Raw genomic sequence first — 16,064 nt, 5'->3', positions numbered from 1 at the left:
ATGTCCTTATGTTCTCAGGGCAGGATGTCTGGCCATTAGCTTATGGGGAGCCATAATCTCTAACTCTTAACTTTTCCAGCCGCCAGAAGGTGACAGCCTAGTTTGTTCTAAGCTAGAAGACCTGAGGGAGCAGGCCCATTCATACAGCCAACTCACGTTGCCCTAACCAAGATGGAGGCTGTTAGCGTATAGTGTGTGTGCGCGCGCGCGCGCAGGAGGGAAAAAGTCACAGGCAGCCACTTTGCCATTTCAGTCCTTTTTCGTAGTGTATCAAAATGCTCCAACCCACCAGGATACAGTGAGAGCCCAGTGACAAAAGGAAAGAGGCGGCTCACTCCTGCTGATGCTATCCACCCCACAGTCTGAGGAAAGCTGTTTTCTCCCTCCACACAGTGCTAGGCTCCAGGGCAAGAAGAAGCAGTGCTCTAACGATCTATCTGACCAGCTTCTCATCCACTAGCAGCAGTTCATCGCCACCCTGGAACTGAGCACTGTGCAAGCACAGAAAAGTCTCCATGATCCAGAAGACCCTCCAGCCTCCTCACCTTTTTTGATCCACAATCTCCATCCTATAAACCTAAATCACATCATCCTCAGTTCCACAGAGCTTTGTGGGATAGGGTGGGTCACGGGATGATTTTTTTGTCCACTTTGTGATTCTCATTCCACAGAAGAAGAAAAAAAGAAGCGTTGAGAACCACTGGCCTTTTTCAAGAAGGCAACTTTCAGTAACCCTCATGTTTATCATCTCTGTCCCAGGTAGAAAGCTGGCCCAGATTTCTTTATCCCCATAAGGAAGGGACATAATAGAGAGCTTGCGAGGAGAAGGGAAGTTAAGTATCAGCATTTTCTCCAAGTCTAGCTCCACAGCGAAGTAGAACTATGAAGAATGGGGTCAGGACACAAAGGAAGGGACAAAAATGCAGGAGGGCTTCTAACATCACCTAAGTTATGGAAGTGAATCTAGGTTAGTTGCCTACCCGGTAGAAAAATAATAGATGTGTGGACTACTCAAAATTGCCTTCTAGAACGCCACTGTCCTGCAGACCAGTTTGTTTACTCCTCCACCCTTATTGTTTGGAAACATTGCTGTACAGCCAACGTGTCATTACACGTATAAGCAAGTAGCCAGATTAGATTTTCTTAACTGTGGCAGCAGTGTGGGTGGCATTTCAATCTAATGGAAGCAAAGGTGACAGCACTTTTAAAAAGCGTATAACAGAACACTATGCCAAGCAGAGTAAACGAAGCCACATAACACTTCAGAAAAATAAGCAACGCCACAGTTAGAGCCCCTGCAGTATCCTGGGAGGATGCCTTGTGTTTTCCCAGTCTAAAATGATTAGTGAAATTCTAACTAGTTCCAATTACAGGCATGGACTAAAGGAGACAACAGAGACCTCCCAATTATAATATGTAGTGCTTGACTGACACATGGCTCTGTGGATGAATGTTTCTGCCTCTTCAAGAGTTTTTCTCTTGAGTACCTCCGTAAAAACTCCTTCCATTGAGTAAGCTCTGTGCTGGCTTTGTTCCCTTGTGAAAGAAAACCTGCAGGCAGAAAGCAGTGCCATCTGCCAAGTCAGGGGCAGCTTTGATGGGAGAGTTTGGTGGTAAAGAGAACCTACCGTTGATAAGCTCTACCTTCAGCAGCAAGAGGAGGTTTTGATTTTGTTCAGGGGGCTTGGTTACAGGGAGCAGAGAAGTAATGGAGGAAGTGGGTGCGCGCGTGCACAGGCATTATGTAGAAAACACTATGTATTATACAACACGCACAAATAAAGCCTTAAAAATACCCACCTCTGTCCCTCTTTTCAGCTTTTGGCTCCTTATACAAAAAAGTACACACAAGGTAATGTTTGCATTTCTCTACTTTTGACATTTACATGTCAAATAGGGAGTCTTTTTTAAATAATTCATCTGCACCTACTGTTTAACCCCACCAATGTGAGACAATCACATGCAGCTTGGGAATAGAGAGCTATGTAAACTGAGAACTCTTGAGCCTATTTCCTCCAAAAGGAGGACAAGCCCTACACTGTACAATATAAAAGCAGAGTTTCTGAACAGAACATATTTCCAGAAGGTTTTACACAGCTATTTTATCTGGATGGGCTGTTCTGAGGTCCCATGAGGAGCAGGAGAGGGACTTGTGCTGCTTGGTTCAGGATCCCCGTGAAACAATGACAACATCGTCCCTGAACATTGCCACCTCTGTAAGTATCTTCAGGGCTCAATACAAGATTCTTCTGTTCAGGACAATTAAACCATTTTGTCTCTCCTTCCATGGTTATTTTTTTCTTTGCCATTTTTTGGGAGTGGCTGCAATCTGAGCCATGGGCAGTTTTACATAATTGCATAATTCATTTTGTATTCGGCACTCTGATCCATAGTGGTGAAACTGTATACACAGAATAAGGCATCAGCTGCTGTTTTAGTTCCCCATGGCCTTTACACACATCTTAACACCTTTCTGGCCATTTCAGCAGAAAAAGGGAGCACTCCCTGAAGTGCAGACATTCCACTGGAACATAACAACAGGACTTCAGTGATATACCAGGTACATCACAGAGAATATAGTTTTGGTTGTGTATGTGTATGTGGGAGGTGAGGTAGGGGATGGGGTTTTTTGTGCCCTAAGTATGTTAGCACTGAAGGGATTAACTGATTTTTCAGCCTCATTTTTGATTACAGGGAACCTCTAAATTGGATGTCTCAGATCCCTTCCTCCATCGTTAGTTCTTCCTGCTCATTAGGCAAAGGGAAGCCTGTTAAAAAGCACATTACCTTTAATTTCTGACATTCTTCTCTGTAGCTTAATCAGTATTGAATTAGCTTTTTAATATTACATCTATATCCACGACGCAGTTTATTACACGATTCCACAGTCACAGAATTTGCTTTGAAATTCATCTATTACCACAGAACCATGCTCTAAAACAGAGACTCTCAACCTTTCCAGACTACTGTACCCTTTTCAGAAGTCTGATCTGTCTCGCATACCCCCTTACACCTCACTTAAAAACTACTTGCTTACAAAATCAGACATAAAAATACAAAAGTGTCTCAGCACACTATTACTGAAAACTTGCTGACTTTCCATGTTTACCATATAATTATAAAATAAATCAATCAGAAAATAAATATTGTACTTACAATTCAGTGTATAGTATATAGAGCAGTATAAACAAGTCAGTGTCTGTATGAAATTTTAGTTTGTACTGACTTCATTAGTGCTTTATATGTAGCCTGTTGTAAAACTAGGCAAATATCTTGATGAGTTGATGTACCCCTTGGTAGACCTCTGCGCACCCACAGGGGTACGTGTACCCCTGGTTGAGAACCACTGCTCTAGAAAGTAAACTCACATTTTAAAAATGTCTAGCTCTTAGAGCTGCAATGAAAACCTTGAAAATGTGAACCAAGCATAAACTTATATAATGAGGCCTGCCTGAGTCTGCAGACACAGTGAAACAGCTTTGAATGTTAATTGTTCCCTTCGTTTTAATGAGTTAGGTCTGAAAATTAAATAAGTGTCAATATTAACTAATTCACTACGACAGACATGGCTACAACTACACTCCAGATTCACTGCTGGTCATTTTAATCAGAAGCAACAAGCTAATGTACTTATCTGACAATCTCAAACACCCTCCTATGCCTGCCTGTGTGCCAGAAGCCTCAACATTCCCCCACCTGCCAAAACCTGCAACTCCATCCTAATAAACTTCTGCAATTCAACTATGCATTGTCAATACAGAAATCAGCATGAAAACTGAAAATGCGAGGAATGCATTAATTAGTCCCTTCGTTATTTTGAGGCCACATTTCTGTACAAATTGATGTTTTCATGTTTAATCAATTAAAAGTCTCTTTTTTAAAATTTAAATGAAACTGTCCAACCAGCATACTACAGAATGCAAGAACCTTGCTGTAGAATTCAGGTCCAGCCTGCTAGAGACAAGGTGTTGTCTATACCTCAACAAGTCATCCAGAAGATCACTAGCAGATTTGTCCTACTCTCTGCCAATGCATTCAGGGTTTGAGGGTGGGGTCAGAAAAGGGTATATGAAGTCTTCTAGATATTCTAGTTATCCCAATTAATGCAAAAGAAGCAGTACTGCATTCTGAGGCAGTTCACAGAATTTTGTCACTTATGCTTGTTTACAGACTCACTGAAGATTAACTTTGTCACTATTAGGGTTAAATCTGTAATTAAAAAAGAAATCTTAAATACTGCACAAACCGATAGGTAAGCCCTACACTTATTAGTGCAGGTTTCCTGCTCTATTTATATAAATGACACTTATTACCCTAATATTGGCTCATCATTGGTAAGTGGGTAAACACATCTGCCCAAACCGGATATCTCTGATCTGTTTTCAGATGCCCTACTGTTTTGGAAGTAGATAAGAAAATGGAATTACCCACTCACCCTGCAATTTTTATTCAACAACTAGAAAATCTCCTTAAAGTCCTAAGAAATATTTTATAAGAAAAACAAACAGACAAATATTTGTCAGGGACTCCTTTCCATCAGAACTGTAAGTCTTGGACTCCAGGATCCAAATTGCCCTTTAGTACTTTTTTTAAAGATGGAAAACCAGAAGACTGGCAATACACATAAAGGCATCAGGCCCTAGACCTATTGCAACAGATTCCTGACTGTTGATTGCATAGTATCCATATTAAAAACCCTGGCTAAACCACTCATGGGTTGGGGTTTTTCAATCCAGGTAGAAAAGCACAGTCAGTTATATAAATGATAATTGTTACAGAAACTCACTCAGGAACAGTCTGAAAAAGACCTCTTGAGTTTGGACCAACATACCGCTACACTAGACTGTCTCTCTACATATCCAAGAATCTCTAACGCATCCATCTCTGTTTTACCTAGGCATCAACAGAAAAGATGGCCTTCTATGGGATTTTGAGAGATGAGCTTTGACCTCAAAAATGTATACAAGGAAATGTCTACGTACCTTTAAAGCACATTTCTGCTCTGTCACCTTGTTAAAACACTCCAGTACTTTGCCATTAACACCCAAACCTAGCACCCGTTTGGAGAGCTTGTAGTCATCTGTAACTGCATGTTTTTTTATTTCTCCCCAGACATGGACAGCTCCCCCAGGCAAGGATTTCACATTGCTCTTGCTGTCCTCATGACTCTCTGGCTGGGGTGCCTGCTCGCCCTCACTTTGTTCCATAGCACTGAGAAGTTAGAGGTTACAGAGGTAGACACCAGATCCTCAGTACGATTTCCCCCCAACTCAGCAGATCAAAGCAAGTGCTTCGAGGAGTCCATTTGGTTGTATTTCACTCAGTTTTCCTAAACAAGAACGCAAATAAATATTAGCAATGTACTTGGTAGAATCAAACTCCGCTCCTACACAAACTCCTCTCTCTCCTCCCTTCTTCATATTTAGACATCTGGCAATACCAGACTTACAAATGACTGAAGATGGCTGTTCACATCAGAAAAGTAACTTTCACCTATCAGCATAAAGAACTTGACCAAGTTGCCTTGAATCATTTATTCACAGGTAACAGTCAATCACTATTTATCTACACTGTGGCAGAGCCTAAGGCCTGAGCCATGGACCCAGACCCCACTGTGCCACGTGCTGTACAAACACAACAAAAAGATGGTCCCTATTAGGGTGACCAGAGGGCAAGTGTGAAAAATCAGGACATGGGGTGGGGGGTAATAGGTGTCTATATAAGAAAAAGCCCCCAAAATCGGGACATCTGGTCACCCTAGTCCCTATACCCCAAGGAGCTTACAATCTCTAATAACAAATGTTGAAGACAGTTTTACCTATGAGCTGAATATCAGCCTTACAGGACTGAACAGTGACTGAAAGGTTCAAACTCACCCAATTAATTACAGGCCTAAGTGAACCCGGTTTCAAATGAGTCACTGATCACCAACTCAGGAACAGGACTTGGTAGAGAGATAGAAGGAAGCCCTAAATAAGAGGTTGCCTAGTTGCCCTGGTACATAAGCTGGAGAAAAAGCAGGGGGGAGGGTGTCCCCAGCTGAGGGGCAATCTGACTATCCCAATGCACAGGTCAAAAGGAAGAAATTCCCAAAATATAGGATTGAACAAGTTGCTGGGAGAAGGAAGCCCCCAGCCAAGGGATTACCTGGTAATTCCAGTGCAAGAGTAGTCCCTAGGTGAAGTCAGATTGGGGGGAGAAGGACCTTAGGTGAAGAATCACCTGGCCACTCCAGTGCTGGGTCAGGAAGAGGGGCAGGTGATATCCATGTATTTCATTTCACCTAAGGATATACTTGGCTGCCCTGGTGAAGAATTCAGGGGTGGGGTAAAACATGTGAGGAGTTATATGGCCATCCTGGTGCACAGGTCAAGGGTATGGGGGAAGAAGGCCTTCAAGTGAGGGTTTACCCAGCTGCTCTATTGTAGAATTCAAGGGGGTGAAGGCCCTAGATGAGAGGTACATGACTACCCCCAATTCAGCATCCAAGATGGGGGTGGGGTGGGGTGGTATATGTGGAAAAGCTGGCCCCAAGATGAGGTGGTAATGACTGCCCTGGTGAAGAATCACAGGTGAGAGCCCCAAAGTAAGAAGTTACCTGGCTAACCTACAGCAGACTGGAGGAGAGGAGACCTCAGGTGAGGTGTTACCTAGTTACCACAGTTAGAGCACTCTGGGGCATAGGAGGAGGAGGGGAGATTAACCTGGGCTTCCCCTGGGGCACAGGTGGGTGGCAGGTGAGGGCCCCTCTGGGCTTCCTCTAGGCCAGGTCACAGAGGTGGGGGGAAGGACAAAAGAGTTGGCCCACCTGGGTTTCCCCCAAGGCCCTGCCAGGTGGAAAGGAGGGGCCCAGGTGAGGACCCACTTGGGTTTCCCCCAGGGCCCAGCTGGGAGGGTGGGGCTCAGGTGAGGGCCCACCTGGGTTTCCCCCAGGACACAGGCAAGGCCCAGGTGAGGACCCATCTGGGCTTCCCGCAGGACACAGGCGGTGGGAGGGGCAGAGCCGGGCAGGTTACATGGCTGCCCCGCGCAGAGCTAGGGGCGGGACGGACCCAGGTGAGCCTGCCCGCCGCACTATTCGGGGGGGGGTTACCTTGATGTGCCCGCCGCAGGTGAGTTGGGGGGGCGGGGCTGGTGCAGCCCCGGACCGCCTCCCGCACAGGGTCCGGCGCGGTCTGTACCCCCAGCAGCCAGGAGAGGCGGCCGCTCATGTGACGTCCCGGTCCCGCCTTCCTGCTACAGCCGGTCCCGGCGGAGACACGCGGCCCAGGGGAGTGGCAGGAGCACGTGGTGCGCCAGCTGTCGGGGAAGGGGAGGGAGTGCACAGGGTACTAGCCAGGCGGGGCGGGGGGACAGGGTGCCAGCCAGCCATGGGGAGTGTGTGAGGGGGGTGAGTGATGCACAGGGTGTCAGCCAGCTAGCCAGCCATGGTGGGGAGTGGGGGGCCACAGGGTGCCAGCCAGCCGGGGCAGGGGGGATACACAGGATACCAGCCAACCATGGAGAGTGGGCTGTGGAGGGGGAGATGCACAGGGTGCTAGCCAGCTATGCAAGGGGGGGGCACAGGGTGCCAGAAAGCCATGGGGGATGCACAGGGACCAGCCAGCCATAGGGAGTATGTGCGGGGGGGGGGGGGGGGATGCACAGGTACCAGCCAGCCACGAGGGGAGAGTGTGCAGGGGGGAGGGTTGGAGACGCACAGGGTACCAGCCAGCCAGGGGGGAGTGGGGCACACAGGGAACCAGCCAGCCAGGATGGGGGGGGGGGGATGCACAGGGTACCAGCCAACCATGGGGAGTGGGCTGTGGAGGGGGGAGATGCACAGGGTACCAGCCAACCATGGGAGTGGACTGACGGGGGGAGACGCACAGAGTACCAGCTAGCTGAGAAGGGTGGGGTGCACAGTGTACCAGCCAGTCAGGGGTGAGAGGCACAGGGTACCCTCTAGTCAAGGGGGGAATGCACATGGTATGAGCCAGGCAGGCAGGCGGGGAGGACACAGTATACCTGCAAGGCGGGAAGAGGGGGAACCACACAAGGTACCAGCTGAGGGGGGGCACACAGGATACCCGCCAGCCTAGGAGGGAGAGCAGGGACCAAGCACCAGCCTCTTGACTAGGATACGTGCAAAGGGCAGGGGGCATTAGCCACAGGGGCATTGCCAGGTCAGACACACAAGACAGCAGAGGAAGAGGTGGTATCATGAAGGGGTACACGTACCTTCCTCCTGGAAGGAGGGACACATTGCCAGGGCTGTGGGTTGTGGTAGGGAGGGACACAAGGATTATGGATTAATTAGATGGATGGGGGAACAGGCAGAAATCAGCTTTGAGGCAAAAAGCACTGAAGTGAATCCCCTCCTGGTAGAGAGCAAAAGGGTGAGTCAGAGGGCAGGGAGAACCTTATCACTGGTGAGTGAGGCAGGCATGACTAGTAGAGACAGGGGAATAAAAATAAAGACACAAACCCACGCTGAAGGCCCCCATGCCTGCTGTAATGTAGCACTGACAAACTTCACGAGGGTTCTTCCTTAAAATTGTGTTTGCTTTTTTTTTTTTGGCAACACTTGTAATGCCAATAAAGTATTGCTCACAGAACTGATAAAGCTATAATTTTCCATGGGGAGCATTATGACTCAATTCTCCTTTGCTTTCTTCTACAATGGGAAATTGAGGTACTGTAGTCTCTGCTGCTGCAGCTCCCCCAGAGGGTACAATGGTAGAGGGTAGGAAACAGACACACCTGGAGTATTTTTACCACTGTGTCCAGTAACCCAGTTCAGACCATCTCTAATCAATATGTTCAGACACTGCAGCAGCCCATCCTTACAGGCACCCCAATATTGTTCACAGTAGTGTAGCTGAACTCGGTGGATTTTTTGCAAAGTGACCCTTGGGTGGACAAGGCCCAGTTGTCACTTCAATGCCTGTGTGCAGATGCAGGCAACATGTACGAGAGAGGCAATAACAAAAGAGCTGTATTTCTTCCTCACTAAGAAAGCCAAGGACATGCTTCTCCAGCAGCAGGCAATCAGGCTTGCATTGCATACTCTGAGATGAAAGGCTCCAGCACCAGCTCTATGGCCCACTCTTTAGGATGCAAGGGGAAGGAAGATGCATTCAGTATAGCTGGGGATAATTTGGGATGGTCTTTTAAGACAGCTGTCACAGTAGTTACATGATGGGGATACCATGCATGCATGACGATGCTGTTAGAAGACCAATGAGCAGCAGACCAAAACTAGAAGGGGCTGTGACAAAACCTGAGACCCTAAAACATCAGCAAAGGAATTGTCACTCCTTTCTTAGGGCACCCTCAGCTGTAGAGAAGGGTTACTAATGGCAAAGAAGCCTAGCTTACAGACGCTTTTGCCCTGTTCCCTTAACAGATGAGTCAGTAGCTGTATCAGTGCAACAGGTCCTGGGAAGAAAGACTATATTCCAAAAAAAAAAAAAAAAAAAGGGGGGGGGGAGTAGAATCCCAAGTACCACTGCCAGTAACACTCTTCCTTGAGGCACAGATTGATCAGTAAAGGGGAGGAAACCACTTACAAAATGCAGCTGCATTAGCCTTCTTTGAATTTTGGTAACACTCCACTTTTGATATGGTAGCAGTCTGACACCTTCTGGTGATAATGGGCATATCTCTAGAACAAGTCCAACAGCAAACTGGTAAAGCATAACAGGGAGGATTGAAGCAATCTTCCCAAAGCCTGCATCAAATTTGTATCCTGCACCTGTATTTTAAAAGTGAGAAAGGATTGTCACATTCAGTCTCAATAAAGTCAGTTTATTAACCTGTAAAATTTCTTCTACACAGCTAAGCAAAAGGAATCAGTAAAGTGATTTGGACAGGCTTTATCTCCATGGATACGCAGCTTACTGGAATATTCAACATGGATATCCAATTCACACACCCCCTCCAACACACACACAACCCTCCTGAGCTGTGCAATGTTTCATTACACATCTGGATGCTCAGTCAGGATATTAAAAATATGATACTTCTCACACCGTCACTCATGACTGTTGCACAGAGTGCTGTTATGTGGATGTGAGATGCTGAGCTTTTTGTACATGTGAAGATATTAATCATTCCATTGAAATGAGATGCTGAGCTTTTTGTACATGTGAAGATATTAATCATTCCATTGAAAAGTAGCTGTATTTGTTTCAATGCAAGGATCTCCATGTATCCATTCCTTAGGGATTAAAAGGGAGATTTCACATTTTACATAAAATAACAGCATCTGCAATTATAGTGGGTAGGATAATAGTTACAGTGGTTCATGAATCCCCCAGAGTATAAAATGGGGTTAACATAGCAGGGTGCAGTTCCAGAGCAGGCCCCTGTGTGGTGTGGCACTGCAGACAACCTGCCTCAGTTTCCCTCCTGGGTTTTCAGTGACTCAGTTTCTGAGGTGGCTTGGCCTTCTGGCTAAGTCCAACCCTTCTAGTGTAATCAAAGTCCAAAGAAAAACATCAGTCTTCCATCTTGGACCTGCGCCGGTCACATAACCGGCTTTGGCTTTCTATTCCCAGGCTCAAATTCCAGCCCTCCTGGGCTCTGGTTAGTTCCTTCTACCTCCTCTTAGCAACACCTGTTGCTGCACTCTCTACCAGGATGGTAGCCTAGGGAGAACCCACACCCTCCCTCTGCCATGAATTCCCAGACCTGGAAATCCTAAATAATCAGTTTTTTCTGCCCCTCAAGTTGTCCTGTTTCTCCTTCCCAGCACCTCCTCCTCAGCCCAAACTTCCTTCTGTCTTGAGACAAGATTATCACAGCCCCCTCCCCGCACAGGGACTGTGCTGTAATCCTCACGGGCTTCCCTAGTTTACCCTTATCAGGTTACAGGGAACCTCTCTTCAGACTCTCCCCCTCCCCCCCCCCCCGTCTTTTTACCTGCTAAGAATTGTAGGCATGTTATTAAAACAGCTGGCCCCCATTCTGATGAAATACTTACCATTAAAGAGGTTTGCCTTGGCAAAGGGGTTTGGCAGGCCCCTGGGCCTGACACCCCTTAAAAGGGACAGACCACATTGTTACAGTTAGGAAGAACCCTCTGCATTTGGCTATAGACATTTAGGTGCACTGTAGTGGTTATATACCTTCCTCTGAAGCATTGTCAACTATCTGGGTAGTATGCATTATTAGATGTATCTTGTCTGTTCTAATATGCCTTCCATTTTCTATCTAAGGTGTTTATATAGAACCCATTACTGTATGATCTGAGCACCTCATTGTCTGATGCATTTATCCTCAGTGCCTGGGAGATAGGAAAGTATTATTATCCCCATTTTACAGATGGAGAGAAGTCTGTGGTGGAGCATGGAATTCATCCTGGGTCTCCCAAGTCCCAGGCTAGCACCCTATCCACTAGACAGCCCATCCTCCTTCACCTCCTCTTGGGCAGATGGACAGGATTTAGACTCAAAGCATGACATTTTTCACTTTTCCAACATGCTTTTAACGTGTTGAGGAGTCCAGATTCTACTATTGTCTGAGGTGGTCTCCCTTAGCCACATTGAGCTATTCCACCAAAATGCTAATGTTGGGAACACATCGGTTAGGAGCATCCAGAGATCTATGGGCCTGTTTCCATTGACTTCAATGAGATCATGCCCCACAAGAAAGAGGTTTCAATAATTTTGGGTGCATAGGTCATTAACTAGTTCAAAGGTATAGAGTACAGGCTGCAGTTACTGTGTCATTCTGTGCACAATTCATTCATCTGTGCCTCCAAGCTATTCACTCCCAACTACGAGCTGGTCTAATTTTGAGTGCACGCACTTCACTGTGGATCAAATTAATTTAAGTGTTCTATTTAGCCAGTTCATTACTTGCCCCCTCAGTCCTCTCCAAAAGTTACCTTTTGTACACAAAGAGAAAGCTATGTGTACCTCACGAAAAGCAAATGCGGTAATGGTAATCACTGATATCAGCATCCTCTGACAGGCATTAACATTTAGCTGTGATCACAGCTGTATCACAGTGTTCATGTGTTAAATTTATTACAGCTGTCTCTTCTTTGTATCAAAGGTCTAACTCTGATAGTAAGAACCGCATTGTTCTGCCTGACTTTGCTTTTGAGCATTCCTGCAGTATGCAGGGGTGTGTACAGTAAGTTTTTGTTTGGTTTTTAAAGTGATTTTCAGGATCAAAATAGAAGTTGGATTTAAACAAGTTCAGAGCCCTGCCTTGGAGCAGCCAGAAGCAGAGTATTCCTATATGGTTAGTCTTCTCTCCCTCTCTGGGCCCTTCAATCCCCATTTTGTTGCAGCAGCATTTACACTAATGTGTACACTAAGTTTTCCCTGATTTTTCCCACCTATGCAGCTCTCACTATCCATAGACAACGTGCTGACAAATGCTGGTGTTTGAAGCATCATGTCATGAAGACCATCCTGTACAGAATTAAGTAACATGGTGTTTAAATGCAGATTACTGCCTGGAAGCCTGTCTATACCATCAGTCCCACTGGTGGGACAAAGAGGGACTGTCTAGTCACGGCTCCAATCTCAAAATATGAGCCATACAGCCATATTTGATGTAGAGAAATGACCTTGCCATAAGGCTCACATGTTGGGAAGCATGAGAGATGAAGGAGAACTGATGGATTACTAGATCTGAACTCCCACAGCAATGAGAGTTGTCTACCATCACTATGTTGAAAGATGCAACTAGAGCCACTGGGGAGTGATTCCAGCCACAGACTTCCCTTCATTAACAAAGTAACACCACATGGTCAGTCATATCAAAAAGTGCTGAAAGGTTCAGCCTGATCAAAGCAGGCAGCTAACCCTGTTTAATACTGGCACAAGATGATCTGTACCCTGCCCAGCGCAATGTCAATCACAAGAGAAGGCATGAATCCAAAACTGGAACCTCCCTAGGAAATCACTAGTGTTAAGGTACATCTCTGGAGCCCATAAGGTGCATCTTCAGCCAAAAAGTTAAACAAGTCACCATTTCTCCTAACCAAGTATCATGAGAGACTAATAAATGCACACAGTACAGAGTTGCCCATACAAAATAAAATGAAAGAATGAGATTGTTGTCTTCCACTCTCTGACGTTTCCTGGTTCTAAACAAACTAGAGAGGAACAGTCTTTTCATAAGCGGCAAACAAATAAATAGTTCCTCAACAGGACAAATTTAAATAGCAATCCCTTATAGGTAGGTGTTATGAAGTCACTATTTGAAGTGCTGTATCACAGAAATAGCTCTCAAGCACTGGTTTGAGTTCATGGCTGGATGTTAGTAGGATATATTCTTAGCAGGTAAAGCATGTCCTTTTGCAGAGAGCCAGAATAGAGGCTATGCACCACTTACATCTTCAACATATGGCTTGAGTGGTGTTTAGTAAGAGGGTTTTATAGCAGTCCTCTTCACAGGAGTGAGTTTCACCTTTTGTATACTCTGAAGAATCCCTTCCAGCATCAGCACAAGTACTTAATAGCCTCACCACTTGGGGCTACTGAATCCAAATTTGTTGCCAGAGAACAGAGAAGACACTTGTTATCTTGCTCGGCACAGAAATTGCTCTTTTTAGGCAGGTTTCCCAAACACAAATAGTTCACCCAGTTAGTACAAAGTCCTTACAATTGGTTGCAATAATGTTCTTTCCTTAATACTGTTAAATCAAAAGTTCCTCTAACTTCCTTCTTCAGTAGGCTGTTTTTAGGCACTTGTGGAGTGGAGCCACTTGCCTCTAATGAGCAACTCATGACAGCTACAGACACCTGTTGCTCATAGAATGAATCCTCTCCTATTAACTCCTTAAAACTCCTTTTCCTCCAGAACAGGAGCTTATTCAACCTGATTTCCCTTCCCACTTAGTGCTTTTCATTTCGTGTTAGTTTGGCCAAAATGAAGGAGAACCAATAATCATTTGTTTTAGGCATAACAGTGTTACAATGATTCAGCCATACTGAATAATTCATGCTTTTTAAGGTCATAATCCATGCAGCTCTCTGTGCTGGAATGACCATTCTGAAATTCTTTTGATCATAAAATCCTGACTTCTCCAATCTAAGTATGGATATTCATATGTGCAATATTCTTCTCTTGAGCCAGTTAACATTTTATAATTTCTCTGCCAAGCTTTCTGAAGGAGCAAGCATGTTGGGTCAAGAAATACCTGAGGATGCAGTTTAACCCCACCCCACACATTTGGGGCAAGAGAATAGAATGGAACTTCTGTACCATCACGTTCTCTGCACCTTTGGCTGTAGAAACCTCTGCAATATGTGCTGTGCTGTGCCCGCCCTCAAATATTAGTCTTAGATTTCCTGGGGACTGATGATATTAAATGTGATCCAGAAATTGCACTGTGGATCCTACTGCTTCCCTTGTGCTTCTGGCAGGTCTAGTGGCTTAGAATCCTTTTGAGATACTAATGAAGGGGATGCTGACAGGCCCACTGCAGCTGAGAGGGCAATGGGGCATTTTTCTTTTGGATAGCATTTTTTTTATTACTCTCTGAAGAGCATTACTGTTGCTGGATAAGAGCCCAGCAGGGGCAAGAGTCCTTTCATCCTTATTTAAACAAAACAAACCTAAGCGTGCAAGTTAAATATTAATCCAGGTTTCACTGAAAATAAACCACAGATTTTAATCTCAGAATTTTAAAGTCAGCCTGTTTCTGCCGTGGCCCCAAAACTTGCAGTCCGTGGGTGGTGGTGGTGGTGGTGAACAAGTATAGGTCCCAATCCTGCAATGAGCTGTGTGCCAGCAGACCCCTCAGCCTGCATGAAACCCCAGTGAGGCTCTAGATTTTTCCTGTTGGATATTTGGTGGTACTCTTTGTGACATTATTGACATGAACTGTGACCATATAGATCATTGTTGCAACCCAGGTCCTATAGTTGCACCAAATCTTGTACAAAGGAGGTCAAGTAAAGTGTCTATAGGAAGGTTGTAATTTGCTGGTTATGATTATGCTGTATCATTTTTGTATTTGAAGTTATGAATATTGGCTATGTATTTGTATCTCAATGTGTTTGATTCTAAGTAGCCTCATTGAAGCATTTGGTCAGTTTCTTGAGAAAGGACTATTCTCAGTAAGTGCCCAATCAAGAAACACCTAACTGACAATGGACTTTGGGAGATACCAATCCACATCTGAGCTTTCCTGGGAACATTCAAACCAACATATAAACAATGGCATTGGCCTGCAAAAAGCTGAAATCATTCATGGACATGTGACTTGCCCAGGTGGCTACAAACTCCATCTTGTTGCTGTGACTTTGCACAGAAGAATAAAGGGGTTTCCACCCACAAGAGAGAGAATATAAAAGGCCCTGGAAGCCTCTCCATTTTGGTCTTCAGCTGGCTCAAGAGATGGCCTCTCCACCCCAAAGAGATGACTGAAAGAAACTGGAACAAAGGGCAGTAACTATGGGGGTGTGAGTGATTGCTGGACCCAGGCCATAAGCCACAACATTGGTCTGAAAAGGATTGGGCCAAGATTAGGAAGGTGTCTAGTCTGTGAAAGAAGCTTATTGGGACATCTCTGAGGGTGAGATTTACCTGTATTCAGTTTCCTGCTCTATTAGGCTTAGACTTGCATCTTTTGTTTTATTTTGCTTGGTAACTTACTTTGTTCTGTCTGTTATTACTTGGAACCACTTAAATCCTACTTTTTATACTTAATAAAATCACTTTTGCTTATTAATTAACCCAGAGTTAGTGACTAATACCTGGGGGAGCAAACAGCTGTGCATCTCTCTCTGTGTTATAGAGGGCGGACAATTTATGAGTTTACCCTTGTGGTGCAGCGGTGCCCCACCCCCAGGCCAGATTGGGCTACAGCAGCCAAGAGCGACTGCGTGGATAGCCAGCCAATCAGGGCTGAGCAAGAGGCAGCCAATCAGGGCCAGGCTAGGCCCTATATAAAGGCTTCCCAGGTGAAAGGCAGGGAGTCTCTCCCAGGCCTTCAGAGGGTGAAGGTCTGTCTCCTGTGTGAGGAGACCAGCACCCAGGGCAGGTGGAGGGAGCAGACGGGAACTCTAGCCTGGTACCTGCCAGACTGCAGGCCCTGAGGAAAGGGCCTAGGTGGT

General features: G+C 45.5%; 1 protein-coding gene across 4 annotated transcripts in view; it reads right to left on the bottom strand.

Moving 5' to 3' along the window:
• MAPKAPK3 (MAPK activated protein kinase 3) overlaps window positions 1–13,731 on the bottom strand; it is a 79,034-nt gene extending 65,303 nt beyond the window's left edge. Inside the window, exons 1-2 of one of the 4 annotated variants that reach the window (XM_043550363.1) lie at window positions 9,552–13,731; window positions 4,983–5,329 (exon numbers count right to left, since the gene is read on the bottom strand). In XM_043550363.1, coding sequence (XP_043406298.1) covers window positions 4,983–5,207 — 225 coding nt within the window. In that variant the 5' untranslated portion in view covers window positions 5,208–5,329; window positions 9,552–13,731. Of the gene's footprint in view, window positions 1–4,982; window positions 5,330–6,147; window positions 6,324–7,093; window positions 7,295–9,551 lie in introns of those variants that run through there. The other 3 variants (XM_037904694.2, XM_037904695.2, XM_043550362.1) reach the window with 3 other exon arrangements.
• Between the last annotated feature and the right edge of the window lie 2,333 nt (window positions 13,732–16,064).

This window comes from Chelonia mydas, chromosome 7 (genome assembly GCF_015237465.2).
Source record: "Chelonia mydas isolate rCheMyd1 chromosome 7, rCheMyd1.pri.v2, whole genome shotgun sequence".
NCBI lineage: Eukaryota > Metazoa > Chordata > Testudines > Cheloniidae > Chelonia > Chelonia mydas.
Note: the sequence above shows the minus strand (reverse complement) of the source record. Positions and strands in the feature narration are given on the sequence as shown.